General features: G+C 46.1%; 1 protein-coding gene across 1 annotated transcript in view; it reads right to left on the reverse strand.

Moving 5' to 3' along the window:
* The window catches only part of LOC139369548 (cadherin EGF LAG seven-pass G-type receptor 1-like), an 83,453-nt gene that overhangs the window by 4,257 nt on the left and 63,640 nt on the right, over window positions 1-15,556 (reverse strand). Inside the window, exons 9-33 of the mRNA XM_071108797.1 lie at window positions 15,015-15,181; window positions 14,565-14,750; window positions 14,299-14,412; window positions 13,970-14,144; window positions 13,682-13,823; window positions 13,121-13,241; window positions 12,816-12,999; window positions 12,611-12,712; window positions 12,268-12,362; window positions 11,949-12,158; window positions 10,781-10,964; window positions 10,407-10,556; window positions 9,959-10,199; window positions 8,944-9,111; window positions 5,974-6,100; window positions 5,667-5,867; window positions 5,016-5,190; window positions 3,025-3,137; window positions 2,854-2,933; window positions 2,634-2,760; window positions 2,266-2,391; window positions 1,195-1,322; window positions 797-903; window positions 518-661; window positions 129-344 (exon numbers count right to left, since the gene is read on the reverse strand). Of these exons, the coding sequence (XP_070964898.1) occupies window positions 129-344; window positions 518-661; window positions 797-903; window positions 1,195-1,322; window positions 2,266-2,391; window positions 2,634-2,760; window positions 2,854-2,933; window positions 3,025-3,137; window positions 5,016-5,190; window positions 5,667-5,867; window positions 5,974-6,100; window positions 8,944-9,111; window positions 9,959-10,199; window positions 10,407-10,556; window positions 10,781-10,964; window positions 11,949-12,158; window positions 12,268-12,362; window positions 12,611-12,712; window positions 12,816-12,999; window positions 13,121-13,241; window positions 13,682-13,823; window positions 13,970-14,144; window positions 14,299-14,412; window positions 14,565-14,750; window positions 15,015-15,181 (3,783 nt within the window). The remainder of the gene's footprint in view (window positions 1-128; window positions 345-517; window positions 662-796; window positions 904-1,194; window positions 1,323-2,265; window positions 2,392-2,633; window positions 2,761-2,853; window positions 2,934-3,024; window positions 3,138-5,015; window positions 5,191-5,666; window positions 5,868-5,973; window positions 6,101-8,943; window positions 9,112-9,958; window positions 10,200-10,406; window positions 10,557-10,780; window positions 10,965-11,948; window positions 12,159-12,267; window positions 12,363-12,610; window positions 12,713-12,815; window positions 13,000-13,120; window positions 13,242-13,681; window positions 13,824-13,969; window positions 14,145-14,298; window positions 14,413-14,564; window positions 14,751-15,014; window positions 15,182-15,556) is intronic.

Below are 15,556 nucleotides of genomic sequence, written 5' to 3' on the forward strand. Positions count from 1 at the left end.
AAAACACAACACAGAACGTTGACATGGGGATTCAGTCGCACAATTCATTTGATTTGGAACATTCTTGAAAAAGGTCAATTATAAAGGGCCTGAATGGTCAGATCGGAGTCTGTCTCTCTCTCTCTCACCCCTTCTCTTCTCTGTCTGGTTGCTGTCAGGTGAGCTGGGAGGGGCGCTACCGTTCTGGGAGGGTGACTCCCCATTGCCTTTTCTGTCCTGGTGGAGCTTCACGTTGACCTTGGTCTCCATATGCAGCGTCTCCAACCCGCAGGGCTCCTCGCTCTCACTGACTGTCGGCGGCTCAACTGGCCGGTGAGGTTTCATGTGATTGGCCGACGTATCCACTACAAAAGTATCAAAATAAACAGTTTATATGAGATTCGCCTAAAAATGAATCTGAGATTTTATGTCATATTGAAATCCATTTGTGTGTGTGTGTGTGTGTGTGTGTGTGTGTGTGTGTGTGTGTGTGTGTGTGTGTGCGTGCGTGCGTGTGTTTGAACTTGAGTCCCGTTACCTTTGGGTGTACTGTGCTGGGGCGGTCTCTCGTTGTTCCACCTATGTTTGCGGCTCCCTCTGTCATTATCACTGTCTGAGGAGTGGGACGAGGCGTAGGAGCTACTGTGCTCATCCACCGAGAGCTCGCTGTCCGAGTCCGAATCTGTCACCATGGAAACACACAAGCTATTACTTACTATCGGACATCTGAAATGTAGGCCCAAGCAGCCAATGGCATGACAAGTATCGGGATCAGACTAAAAACAGATGACATGCAGTTTGTGCATAAGACTCGTACTATCTTTCTTGGAACGCTTGCGGATGAAGATGGAGGAGTCTCCCTCCCCACTGTAACTCTTTTTGGCTGAGCGGGAGGATGTAGTATGCTTTTGCTCCGAGCCATTCCTGTAGGAAGAAAGAAACATGATGAGTACAGAAATAATAATTTGAACATGAACAACAATTTTGTTCCAGTCGAACTAGGGTTGCAACATTCTGGTAACCTTCCCAAAATTCCCAGGTTTTCCCGAAATACTGGTTGGAACATTCCTGGAATCAGGGGGGAATAAGCAGGAAATCCAGAATCCTCCAATAGGGCTTTCTTAGAAAGCTGGGAATATGGGAAGGTTACTGGAGTTTTGCAACCCTAATTAAAACCCAGTTTCAGTACAACCCAACTGCCACCCAGTGAGTTACCTGGCCTGGCTGCTGCTGAGGCTGTGGGCTGATCTGACCGTGCTTTCCAGGGAGGCAGTGGACTCTCCAATGGCCGTGCGGTACAAACCGTCCTCCTCCGTGAACGAGTACTTACCGTTTAAAGAACGCTGGGGGCATCAAAGAGGTAGAATGTGGGTTGAATCGTCACCATCAGCAGCATCAGGTAATGTTTATGTGATCCCCTTTATGTTGAATATCTAGTATTTATCCCCATAAGATCAAAGGGTCCGTGGCTGGGTTTCTACTGAGCTAACATATGGCATTGTTTTAAGAAGGTCACACCAAGGTCATACCATTTAGAAATGTAGGACCCCTGTAAGTATGAAAGAATGATCATCAAAAAAATGGTTGCCCTGAGAAAAGCCTCAATTCATCGGGGGAAGGACCATACAAGGTGTTCGAAAGCGTTCCACAGGGATGCTGGCCCATGTTGACTCCAATTCTTCCCACAGTTCTGTCAAGTTGGCTGGATGTCCATTGGGTGGTGGACCATTCTTGAGACACACAGGAAACTGTTGTTGAGTGTGAAAAACACACCAGGGTTGCAGTTCTTGAAACAAACCGGTGCGCCTGACACCTACTCCTGTAACATACCCCATTCAAAAGGCACTTAAATCTTGTCTTGACCATTCACCCTCTGAAAGGCACACATTCACAATCCATTTCTCAATTGTCCCAAGGCATAAAAATCCTTCTTTAACGTGCTACCCTTCATCTACACTGATTGAAAGTGACATCAATAAGGGACCATAGCTTCAAATTGGATTCACCTGATCATTTCTATGTCATGGCAAGATCAGGTTTTCTTAATGTTTTGTACACTCAGTGTATGCTTCCAATCATTTTTCAAACTGATACTGGGCTACCTTCAGACGAGTCTTGTGAGGCTTGTGGGCGTCCTAGAGAAAAACAACCGACCGGTCTGTTTTCATGGAAGTCTCACCTTTCGGTATTAGGGAAATTTGTATTATGCTAATTCAATTATCGACTCTAGGGGATTTGAATGTAGACAGGTTTAGTACACTTAGATATTGACTGATGTGTACATACCGTGAGTAAAGTGGTGCGGGTGGCAGTAGAATCTTCCACGATGGACTTTTTCCCTGTCAGGACGTTCTTCAGGTTGATCCTCACCTCCTTGTTGAAAATACAGAGGAAGAAGAAGATGCACACACCCTGAGAGAGAGAGAGAGAGAGAGAGAGAGAGCGCAAGAGAGAGAGAGAGAGAGAGCGCGAGAGAGAGAGAGAGAGAGAGAGAGAGAGAGAGAGAGAGAGCGAGAGCGCGAGAGAGAGCGCAAGAGAGAGAGAGAGCGCAAAAGAGAGCGCAAGAGCGAGAGAATTGCATGTCAGATAAACAGAGCCAATGTATTTCAGGGATTTTGAAGTACTTTTTTATGACAAGGCAAAAAGACAAATACCTGGAGGCAGCTGAAGATGGCAAAGAGGTAGTGGAAGGAGAGTACATCACTATTGACTGCCATGAGGCCCAGGAGCCAGGTAGCACTGATGAGCAACAGGAGGACGAAGGCTATGCGTAGAGAACAGCTGGAGAGGAGAGGGTGTTATTTTTTAATGGAATCCAGCCGACACGTTGTGCCAACTATTTCCCTTTTCCCTATCCTGTTTCGAAGTACTCACATTGCTCCAGACTTCTCAAATGTCCACTGTCTTTTTCCGCACGAGGCCTTGGCGGCCAGGAAGAATAAAGTAATGTTGACCTAAGGGAGATACATGAGATGGAGATGAATAACAGCCATAACCAATACAGTATAGTACAACAAATAAAGAGTGGCAGAAACACACACTCACCAGTACTATGATAGCGATGGGCCCAGCGATGCTCCAGATGAGTGTGTCGTGGACAGAGAGCCAACAGAAGTCTGGGTTACCATAACCCTGAGGATCCAACCCTACTGCCAGGCCTACAAGAGAGGAAACCACACACAGTTAGTCAATTCCTTTTGAATTCCTGTCAATTCAGGAACTACACTGAAATTCCAATTCCCTTCAATGCTTTTCAATTAGGAAAATGTGGGATTCGAATTTGGTTTAGTTTCCCGAATTGACAGGAATTTTGGGGGGAATTGACCCCATCCCTGGCTTGAAGAGTACAGTGCCTTCAGAAAGTATTCATACCCCTTGACTTATTCCACATTTTGTTGTGTTATAGATTTTACACACAATACCCCACAAAGACAGTGAAAACATATTTTCATACATTTTTGCAGATTTATCAATAAATGTTAGAATCATCAAGGATTACAGCTGGGAGTCTTTCTGGGTAAGTCTCTAAGAGATTTCCACACCTGGATTGTACAATATTTACAAAAAATTATTCAATTGATCATTGCTAGTGTGACGACCCTCCCACTCTTTCTGCCGTATTCTGTCTTTGTTCTTGTTTCCTTATTAGGATGCCGGTGGGCAGAGTTGAGAGGGTCGTCAGCTTCATGGGAAACACCTGGGCCAGGTGTCTCCCAGGATAAATAGACCTCTTCCACATTCATGGGGGAGACTCTCTCCATGCAGACACCTTTGTAGATTGTGTTGTGGTTCTTGGTGGCCGGCCGGCCGTTTGTTTGTTTTGGCACCTTTCAACACCCTGCAATATCACATTCATGCATGCAAAACACTCACTTACACTACTGATTACTGATTACACACACCATTGTATATTTTCCTTAGTTGCTTTAGTTAATAAATATATATTTTTGTTACTCCTTATCTCCACGTTGTCTCCCTTTGTTACGGGCTTTGAGCCGGTTCGTGACACTAGACAGCCATTTTCAAGTCTTGCCATAGATTTTCAAGCCGATTTAAGTCAAAACTGTAACTAGACCACTCAGGAACATTCAATGTCATCTTGGTAAGCAACTCCAGTGTAGATTTGGCCTTGTGTTTTAGGTTATTGTCCTGCTGAAAGATGAATTTCTCTCCCAGTGTCTGTTGGAAAGCAGACTGAACCAGGTTTTCCTCTAGGATTTGGTCTGTGCTTAGCTCTATTCCGTTTCTTTTTATCCTAAAAAAACTGGAACTGTTTTAAAGTCACTATTGGCCTCATGGTGACATCCCTGAGCGGTTGTCATCTTCTACGGCAACTGAGTTAGGAAGGACGCCTGTATCTTTGCTGTGACTGGATTTATTGATAGTGTAATTAATAACTTAACCATGCTCAAAAGGGAATGTCAATGTCTGTTTTTTTAATATATATTTTTTCAATCTACCATTAGGTCCCCTTTGTGAGGCATTTGAAGACCTCCCTGGTCTTTGTGGTTGAATCTGTGTTTGAAATTCCCTTCTCGACTGAGGGACCTTACATTATATAATTGTTATCTGGAGTACAGAGATGAGGTAGTCATTCAAAAATCATGTTCAACTTATTCTGTGACTAGTTAAGCACATTTTTACTCCCGAACTAAGTTAGGCTTGCCATAACAAAGGGGTTGAATACTTATTGTCTCTCAAGACATTTCAGGCTTTCATTTTTAATTCATTTGTAAAAAATGTCTAATGAAACATAATTCCACTTTGACGTTATGGGGTATTGTGTGTAGGCCAGTGACACAACATCTCAATGTAACCCCTTTTAAATTCAGGCTGTAACACAACAATGTGGGAAAAGTCCAGGGGTGTGGTTACGTTCGGTATGTTTTTTCCATGCATCTGTGTCCCCCTCTGTCTTTGTGTGCATAAAATGAGCGGGAATGTATTTGTTTGCATGCGTGTCTGTGTGTCTGTCTGTGTGTGTGTGTGTCGGTGGGGAGTGTGTGTGAGAGAGAGAGTGTATGCGTCTCACTCACTGGTGATAATGGCAGGAATGCCCCAGCCAATGGCATAGTAGAATCTCATGTGGCCATGGTTGATGTTGCGGACCTCAGTCAGCATGCGGTAGATGTGAAGTCCCTCCACGAACATCCAGGCAAATGTACACATGTAGGAGTAGTGCAGCTGGATGGCTACCACTGTACACGTGAACTGAGGGACAGAGAGGTTGGGAAAGATGATTAAAGCCCCCGTTTTAAAATAAATTTGTGCCAAATGTCTGTTGGGCCCTCTGTGAAATAAGTCGGGTTCAGTAACTTCTAATCTATAACAACAGAACACAATGCGATCGCTAAGGCCAACTCCACACATTGCCAGACAGAAACAGAACTATTATTATCCAAGATAAAGCCACTAAGATGATCAGGCACAGCCAATACAGTCACAACTCACTACCATTAAAAGACAAATGCATTTCAAAGTTGTGGAGGGGAGAGGAGACCCAAGGCTAGCTCTGTAGCCTTCCTCTTGGAGTTCCCCTCCACACAATGCTGTAAACCAATATATTTACAGTAGAGACTACATTTTATCCTGCAGGTATATCAATAAGTGGAGAGTCTATAATAAAGAAATAAGACAAAGAGAGTGTTTTTTGGGATGTGCCTCAGGGTCACGTGCTAGGCCCTCACCACATTCTCAGTCTGGTTGATTCCGAAGAGGAAGACGAGCTCAGAGAGGAAGATGGACACCACCAGGTTTTTGTGGATGCTGTGGAGGTTGGAGCGGAGCTTCCGGAGGATGGCCAGGAGGAGGAAGGTGATGAGGAGGGCCAATAGCGATGCTGACACAGTGGTGTAGGTGATGATCTTCAGGGGTAGGACCTCCCCATGCTGAGGAGGTAAACACAGAATAGGAGGTCAGATCAAATAATCCAAGTTATAAAAGAATAACATTAAAGCTGACCTAGTGTGTGGGGTAGAGGGCTCAGGGCAGTACCTCTCTTTTGGAGATGTCCATGAGCACAGCAGAGCTGGACATGTGACTGCACTGGCAGCTGATGTGAGTGCTGTTCCTGAACACCAGCTCACACCCCTTGGCAGACCAGCCTCCCGTTCCTTGAACCCTGGACACAAAATAATGATTTTTTTTCTCCATTTTTCAACAGAATCTAGCTAAACTCAATTGTAAAACCTATGGTACAGTGGTTCTTCCAGTAAAAGTTGCGTTGTACTGCAGGACACCTTGCAAGCTTTCATTGTCAGCCATTGTTGCCATTAATGCTAGTTAGTGCTAGTTTGACCACCAGGGGGCATCTTTGAGAAGCATTTAACAGTATTTAATATTGGCTGTGCTAGAGAATTGAAAACCTTTTTTTGCAAGAACATGGTATATGGGATTGATTTTAAGAAATGTAGCTTAATTCACTTGATCTCTCTCTCTCTCTCTCTCTCTCAATCCTTGGCTATGAAAAGCCAACTGGCATTTACTCCCAAGGTGCTTACCGGTTTGCACCCTCCTATAACCACTGTTTATATTATTGACCCTGCTGGTCATCTATGAATGTTTGAACAACTTGAAAAATGATCTAGGCTTTATGGCCATGTACTCTTATCTCCAACCAGTTCGGATTTAAGTTTAACTTTGTATGACTGGCACCTTCAGTGAGAGGTCTAATGCTTTAATATTTAATCATTTCTGCCTTCCGAATTCATATTCATTATATAAATAGGCCCATGTGCACCTTCATCAGACGAACCACAGCGTGTCAGCTAGAGCGCTTTAATTCACGAATGCATAAAAACAACCAATGTCAGCCTTCAAACGCTTTATTATCCAAATGTTTAAAGTGCGTGTGGGCGACGGAGAGAACGCATTTGACTGTTGCGATTTCAGGAGGAACGGAAAATTGCGTGTCAATTCATAAACCATGTGCCATCGAAAATCTCTTCCCAACTATTTTGCAATCTACATGGCTCTTGGCTAATAATTACATTTAGAGGATTGGAGGATTCTAAATGAATATCTAAGGGGCATTTTAGGTTAGGGCAAATCTGGAAAATGACATGCGCAAGAGACCATGGTAATATCTGTACTTTTAGAGAATAAACTACATGGCATCCAGGTCAGGATAACCAAAACATTTATTTATTAAAGTCTATCAGAAAGACTGTTGCTACTTATTTATTTTGATCCAAAGCCATGAAGGAGTGAGTCACTCAGTTTTATCTAGGTGCCGCAATATGACTGCGCCATCAACTTGATTACTTAGCAGACATAACTTGCTTATACACTGCTCAACAAAAACAAAGGGAACACTAAAATAACACATCCTAGATCTGAATGAATGAAATATTCTTATTAAATACTTTACATAGTTAAATGTGCCGACAACGAAATCACACAAAAATGATCAATGGAAAGCAAATTTATCAACCCATGGAGGTCTGGATTTGGAGTCACACTCAAAATTAAAGTGGAAAACCACACTACAGGCTGATCCAACTTTGATGTAATGTCCTTAAAACAAGTCAAAATGAGGCTCAGTAGTGTGTGTGGCTTCCACGTGCCTGTATGACCTCCCTACAACGCCTGGGCATGCTCCTGATGAGGTGGCGGATGGTCTCCTGAGGGATCTCCTCCCAGACCTGGACTAAAGCATCCGCCAACTCCTGGACAGTCTGTGGTGCAACCTGCTTTCATCTGTGAAGAGCACAGTGGCGAATCTGCCAATCTTGGTGTTCTCTGGCAAATGCCAAACGTCCTGCACTGTGTTTTGATGTAAGCACAACCCCCACCTGTGGATGTCGGGCCCTCATACCACCCTCATGGAGTCTGTTTCTGACCGTTTGAGCAGACACATGCACATTTGTGGCCTGCTGAAGGTCATTTTGCAGGGCTCTGGCAGTGCTCCTCCTGCTCCTCCTTGCACAAAGGCGGAGGTAGCGGTCCTGCTGCTGGGTTGTTGCCCTCCTACGGCCTCCTCCACATCTCCTAATGTACTGGCCTGTCTCCTGGTAGCACCTCCATGCTCTGGACACTACGCTGACAGATACAGCAAACCTTCTTGCCACAGCTCGCATTGATGTGCCATCCTGGATGAGCTGCACTACCTGAGCCACTTGTGTGGGTTGTAGACTCCGTCTCATGCTACCACTAGAGTGAAAGCACCGCCAGCATTCAAAAGTGACCAAAACATCAGCCAGGAAGGATAGGAACTGAGAAGTGGTCTGTGGTCACCACCTGCAGAACCACTCCTTTATTGGGGGTGTCTTGCTAATTGCCTATAATTTCCACCTGTTGTCTATTCCATTTGCACAACAGCATGTGAAATGTATTGTCAATCGGTGTTGCTTCGTAAGTGGACAGTTTGATTTCACAGAAGTGTGATTGATTTGGAGTTACATTGTGTTGTTTAAGTGTTCCCATTATTTTTTTGAGCAGTATATTTATATTGAGTCAACACATACATCTAAAGAATATCATGGAATATAATTGAACATTATCAATTCTCTTAGATATAGAAACCTTTGTGTAACAACTGTTTTAGTAAGGAATATGCTAACAGTCCAGCTACAGTTTCTTCTGACACCCCCCCCAAAAAAACAAGTGTATTTTTTATGGGTGTGCGCTACAGGACAGAGGAATAGCAATTCTTAAAACATTGTTCTAAATTCAATCACCTTCTTCATCCTCATCATTCAGTTCATTGAAATTCAATTTCGAAGTCCGTGCACAATTTTCTATTTAGGTTTATATCGCCCGTTCATTGTCAGATAGAGACACATTTAGTACCTAGGGACCCAAAAGCATCATCAGTGCTCTAACTCCCCCTTGTGGTGGTCTGGAGCAATGAAGCAGTAACGCAGGGTACCATACTAAACTACACAAATGACCTCGAAGTGTTAAAACTTCTAATTGAGGAACCACTTTATAAATAAGAGTATTGATAGGTATACTCATCCTTACGCGATGGAATGATTCCAGTAGACACAGACAGGTTTGGTCCTCTCCTCTGTCTCCAGTAGTCTATATTCCAGGGTGATGGGTTGTGCATGAGGAATGGTGAAGGGTACCCTCTCACTGTGAACCACCGTGCTCACAATTGGGGTGTTGATGATGGGCCGGTTGGGGAGTCTAAACACACACACACACACACACACACACACACACACACACACACACACACACACACACACACACACACACACACACACACACACACACACACACACACACACACACACACACACAGGTGACATGTGTGTTTACATTGACTGTAGTATTCCAAAATACATTCTTATCGAGAATGACTTACCGTAAGGTTCTGGTTACAACTGTGAGGCAGGACCACAGCAGTAAAAACATCTACCACAATGAAAACTAGTCCAAAACAAAAGGACACACAGTAACACCCCCTCCCCCTCCCTTTTGTACACTGCTGCCACTCACTGTTTATTATCTATGCATAGTCACTTCACCCCTACCTACATGTACAAATTACCTCAACTAACCCACACACACTGACTCGGTACCGGTACACCCTGTATACAGCCTCATTATTGTTATTTTATTGTGTTACTTTTTATTATTATATATTTTTTTACTTTAGTCTACTTGGTAAATATATTTTTTGGAACTGCACTGTTGGTTAAGGGCTTGCAAGTAAGCTTTTCACGGTAAGGTCTACACTTGTATTTGGCGCATGTGACAAAGTTCGATTTGATTTGACTAACAGCACTAAAAGCATGATAGACTTGAACCTCCTTGTACACACACACAACTGCACAAACGCGCACACATTCTATACAGGGGAACTGTCAAGGAGAGAACAGTTGTTTATGTGTTCTGTGTGCGGCGAAGCGCGTCGCATGTCGTACACACGGCACTGTGTAAGATCTTTGAATTATACACTAGACAGCATATTTTAAAGACAACCAACGTGTTTTATGTGGTAAGACTGAGGAGGAAATGTAAGAAGTACCTCAGGCTCCTACGATCAATGTCGTAGTTTTCAGGCAGGAGCTGTCCCAGGGTCCTATAGATGATCACCACGGCAACAGGGAGAGGGCCTGGGACCTCAGCGTGACGCTTCTTCTTGGCAGACGCCTGGTGACCGACAGTGGAGGAGTCAGTGGACTCAGTCTGGACAGGAGAGGCGTCTGTGGCTGTTGCTATGGGGTCGTCTGTGGCTGTTGAGTCTCTGGCTGGTGCCGTGGAGACTGCTGTAATGATATTATGACAAAAAATGAATGAATGAAATCAATCAATCACACACACATATAAAAAAAACACTACCAAGACTGGTTGAAGAACTTGACAAACGGTTGATGGAGTGCAACAGCTTAGACTTAATTCATGGACTATTACGTTATGAAGGCTGCATGGTGAAACCCAAAAAGTCCATGCCGTATCCACCCCTTTAAGCCCACCTTTAACCCCCACCGGCTGCTCGTGCTGTGTTGGGAACTCTGGGAAGCGGACGGAGGACTCCATCTCTTTTGGATAGGCCTGGATCTCTTGGAAACGCGGGATGTTTGCCTGTTCTGGATTGGACGAGTCCAAGTAATCCGCAGAAACAACTGTGAGCACAGAGAGAGAGAGAGAGAGAAAGAGAGAGAGAGAGAGAGAGAGAGAGAGAGAGAGAGAGAGAGAGAGGTTGTTAATTATGCTTGTCACACACCAAGGGGTATTGGTGGTACAGTAGGCTATTTTAGGCTATGTAACATCACTTTGCATGAATTAGCCATGCAAATCAGGTTACCGCAAGAAAATAATTGTGTCGTTGAATTGCAGGTGGACTCACTCATGTTTTCCGTGACAACAGTGAAGGGTTTCAGGTAGGTCTTCCTCATGTTTTGGGCCAGGGTTTGGGCGTACTCCTCAAAGCTATGCAGAAGTAGGGCCGTGCCATCTTCGAAACGCTGGATCTGCTCCCAGTGCCCCTTGTTAGCAGGGTCCAGGATGGCACTGCCCGCTCGGACCATGTTCTAGAATATTTACACACGTGTCATCCACCTACGGCATATCTATACTATGCAATACTCTGCATTCACCAATGTCATACCGTGCCATACCGATTAGTATGGTATCATTCCCGCATACATCAACAACAAACATAATCCATAATCTGTATCATATATCCCAAATGAAGCATGTGAAATCAATGCCAACAGAACAGAGAGAAAGGACGAAAGAAAACAAAAGAAGGAAAGGCGAGCTGCCCTATACAGGAAGGGGGGGTCACGATACAGACATCATCTCATAACATCACCTGTGCAATCTGGCCCCACGCCCAACCACCCCTGGGGAACTACTACTCCCAAGTCGCCCATTGGTCCAATCACTCAATAAACTCCACTCTGATTGGTCCTTGACCCCCTAAACCGTTCCAGCTGCACCTTCTGGTATCTAACACACCCTAAAGCGCTGGGGCTGGTGCCAAGAATGCACACAGTTAGCCGTTAGCGCCCAGCATGGTCATGGCCTTAATAAAGCTCATAGAGAACATGCTAATCATTGCACTGTATTACTTCCACATAATAGGCTCCGGATCACATTCCCTATAGGGGGAGAAATATCCAACCGGGGAAACAGGCTCTTAGGAAACCGGTACCAGCTATAAGCAGGATTTGGGGAATCTATTAGTTACTTAAAGCTAACAGGATCCATAAGCAGTTGAGCTATTTAACGAACAATGTGGGTCATTCTTTCAACGCTGAGCGAGTCTCCCGAAACTGTGCTGTGAGAGGAAATTGGGGTGGATGTAGTATGACAGAGAGCTTGAAGGCATGTCAGGGTATATTTCTATGAGTTCATATGAGTTCCTGATGTCAACGAAAAGAGATGCCAAAGAATCGCTAATCCTGTCTACCTTCTTATTTCACCTCCAACATAATTTTGAGAGTTGAGGAAGTGCACTACATGGCACTTGCGTATTCAACACTAGTTGAAGCCTGTTTCTAGCGGCCCACCTCATGGAAGTGGACGTCTCTTGTGGCGGCCATGTCGAAGCCCAGCTGCTGGCTCTCGTACTGCAGCAGGCGGGTCAGCACGCTGTAGGCCGTCTTCACGTCGTTGCCCTGGAGGGCCGCAGTGCGGTTGGTGGCGCTCCGCAGCCTGCTGGCCATGCCCTTTGACCTCTCTCCGTCCATCCTGGAGCTGTTGAGATGCAGCTCCTCGTCCTGAAGGTGAGAGGTCAGGGAGACGTCAGACAGGTGTCTCGATGGTAAAGGAGGGTTTTAATCTCAATGGGACTTCCCGGTTTGAATAAAAGGTTAAACCAAGGCATACCTCTATTTTCAGCTGAGAGAAGGTGAGAGAGGTGCAATTGAAGAGATCGGGAGGCAGCCAGCCATTCTCGTCGCTGCAGTGGCGGATGGCCGTGCCTAATGGGGAGGAGCGAGGGTGAAACAGGGATGGAGGGGAGGAGAAAGAAAGGGGGGGGAGAGAAGGGTAAGGAAGAGGACCGATCGTGAAGATTCTCTGTTGACCTCTTGCCTCTCGGCTGACACGGTGAGGAAATCAACAACAACAACAACAACAGTATAAACATTATAAAGTCTGGAAAAATTCCAGTGAAGTCTATGTAATTCCAATACATTTTTCACATTCTGAAAAGGCTTGTTGTGCTTACCAGTGGATCCCATGGGACACTTCATTGCAGCGGGTTGTCCAAACTGGGTCGTTGGCCACCAGATCCCTGCATCAAAGGCTTTGGGACAGCCCTCATACACAACTAGTGAAAAGAGAACAACCAAGCAGAAACTATCTTAGATCGGAAATTGAATGAATGAGTTAGTGAGATGCTACAAGAGCTTCCAGGTCCTAGGTTGCCTTACCCACGCACCCGCTGGAGGTGACCTCAGCGAAGGGGTTGTCACAACGGTTGCACTGGCGCCCGATCACGCCCGTCCTGCACTGACACTGGCCCGTGTGGGGGTGGCAGGAGCGTGACATGGCGCCGAGCTGGAAACACTCGCAGGGGTAGCAGGTGTCCCTTCCCCTGGGCCGGTAGTAGTTATCCTGAGGGCAGGAGAGAGCATAAACTAAGCATACAACTCAGGAGGAAATGGGGATAGCTAGCCAACATGCCCAAATTGGACTTTGACAGAAGCGACTGAGTATGTTAAACACTTTTCAGTACCTTACAGCGGCACTCCCCAGTGGTCTTGTTGCAGTCTCGGTAGAACCCTTTGCTGACATCACAGCTACATGGGCCACAGATAGGGTTCCCCCACCAGCCGCGAGCACAGGGTAGGTTGGCTCTGGAGAACAACAGAACAAGGTGTTATTCCCCTTAGAACCCAGCTTATCATAGCAAGTATGGACGGATGAATGGAAACCGTGAGCAAATCACAAGGGACTTGGAATGCTAAGCCAATGCCAAAACTTTCTATAAAGCTGTTTGACACCAACCAATACCAAAGCCAAGGGGCAACAATTAACAAAACCAGATTACTGCAGATGTTGATGGAAGGTGCTGAGTGGTACAGTAGGGGTTAAGTGGAGTTACTGCGATAAGCTTGGAAACTATGTGAACCGCTTCAAGAACATGGCACAAACAGCAGAACCAGCACCAATTCACATCTCAAGGCGAGTTAAAAAAACGGAAACTAAGAAAATCCCTAAACAAAAAAAACGAAACTGGCCTTAGATCAGTTTCTAGGGATCTCAGTAATCAAATCAAATCAAAATCAAATCTCACTTGTTCTGGCAGTACTGCCCGTAGGAATTGTGGCCACACTGGCAACCGTAGCCATGGGGGGAGCTGGGCTGGTGGACGCAGGTGGACACATGCTGACAGGGGTTCAGGAGGCAAGCGTCCACACAGTCACTCCCAAAGTATCCTGGGGGAGGAGGGGGCATGAATAGGTACATTTCCTGATGAAAATGTGTGTGCTTGCCTCAGCTTTCTAAAGGTATTTTTGAATGGTAGTGAAAAGGGTCTTGTCCGGGGGGGGGGGGGGGGGGGGGGGGGGGGGGGGGGGCTTACCGGGGTGGCACACACAGGTGTGTGAGCTCCAGTTGTCAGTGCAGCGGCTGTGCTCGGGGCAGGCGCTAGCGGTGCAGGGGTTAGCCACCTTACAACCCTCCTCCACCCGGATCTTCTGACCCTGACGCATGTTAATATTAGCCAGGTTGGTGGAAGTCTCGCCCATCCGAACGCCCTGGCAACGCAGGAGAGGGACGCAGGAGAGGGACGCAGGAGAGGGACGCAGGAGAGGGACGCAGGAGAGGGAAGGACCATCAGGGTTGTATTGTCGTAGAACGATTTTGCTTTCCAAAAATGAGTATATCATAGACAAATGGTGTGAGGCTCACCTGCATGCAGCCCTTGAGTCCGTTCTGGACCGTCCCATCCTTCTTCATCAGGCCCCCCACAAACAGACTCCTCAGCCTCAGGCCTGGCAGCTCGTTGCCTATCTCCACTGACCTCTGTGAAAGGCACCCACCCATAAAACACTACCACAGAGACCACGTGTAGTGTGTATCATATTACACTTGGTAATACACACATTCAATTCACAAACGAGTACAGAACAGGAAACTACACACAAATACCATGCAGCCAGTCAGTCAGCGAGTACCTGGAACATGCCGTAGTTTAGTGACACCAGGGCCATGTATTTGATGTCCTTCCCGTCTTTGATACTCTTCAGCTCCACCAGGACGTGGTGCCACTCCCCGTCGTTCACCCTGACCTGAGGGAAGTCCAGCAGGGCCACCCGCTTCACCCCCAGGAACACCTGGAAACGCACGTGTTTGCCGCTGATCTGGAGTCAGGGAGAGAGGGAGATGGCGGAGGGGGAAAAAACAGATGGAAGGCAAAGAACCGAGAGAGAGAGAGAGAGAAAGAGAGAGACAGGATGGCAGGAGAGAAAATCAGGGCAGAAAAGTGAGAACGAGAGAGAGAGAACACGATGTTTAGTCATTTAACGGCAGCATATTAGCTTAACGTCACTAGGGCATTAGCTTGGCCTTTTACTTTGACAACATGGAGGCACTGTATGGACTCTGTACTGCCCCGCTCCACTCACCAGGATGTGTATCTTGGAGAAGTCTCCAGCGTTGGCCTGCAGCAGGGTGCCAGAGCTCTGCCTGGTCCTGAACATCAGACCCATGTACCAGGGCACGGCGATGGTTACCTCTGGCTCGCGCCACCACACCAGGGCTTGGCCGTCAAAGTGCTGAGGGGAGGGCATGACTGGAGGAAGGGTGAACAGATAGGGAGACTTCAGTTGGAGAACCAAATAGATTAAGAAGAATACAAGTACAATTTTGACTTAAATCACAAAAGGACATCGGTAATAGCACATGAGAGGCCAGAATGACTAGGCCCGTTCTAGGCCTTGTTCCAAAAAATCTGGATAAACCCTGACCACAAAGCCATTGTAACATATCCAGGGGGCTATCATTACCATACAGGTAGCTATTCTGTGTGTTTGGTCTTGTAGAGGATGAGCTCAGAAGTAAAAGTTGTGGATAGAGTCTGTACTTGTTTATTGCTTCCCCTACAACCACAGCTTCTACAGGAAATGGTGATTAATACTGTGTGCGTGTGTGTGCTTAAATGGGGATT

The sequence above is a fragment of the Oncorhynchus clarkii genome, chromosome 2 (assembly GCF_045791955.1).
Source record: "Oncorhynchus clarkii lewisi isolate Uvic-CL-2024 chromosome 2, UVic_Ocla_1.0, whole genome shotgun sequence".
Taxonomy (NCBI): Eukaryota; Metazoa; Chordata; class Actinopteri; order Salmoniformes; family Salmonidae; genus Oncorhynchus; species Oncorhynchus clarkii.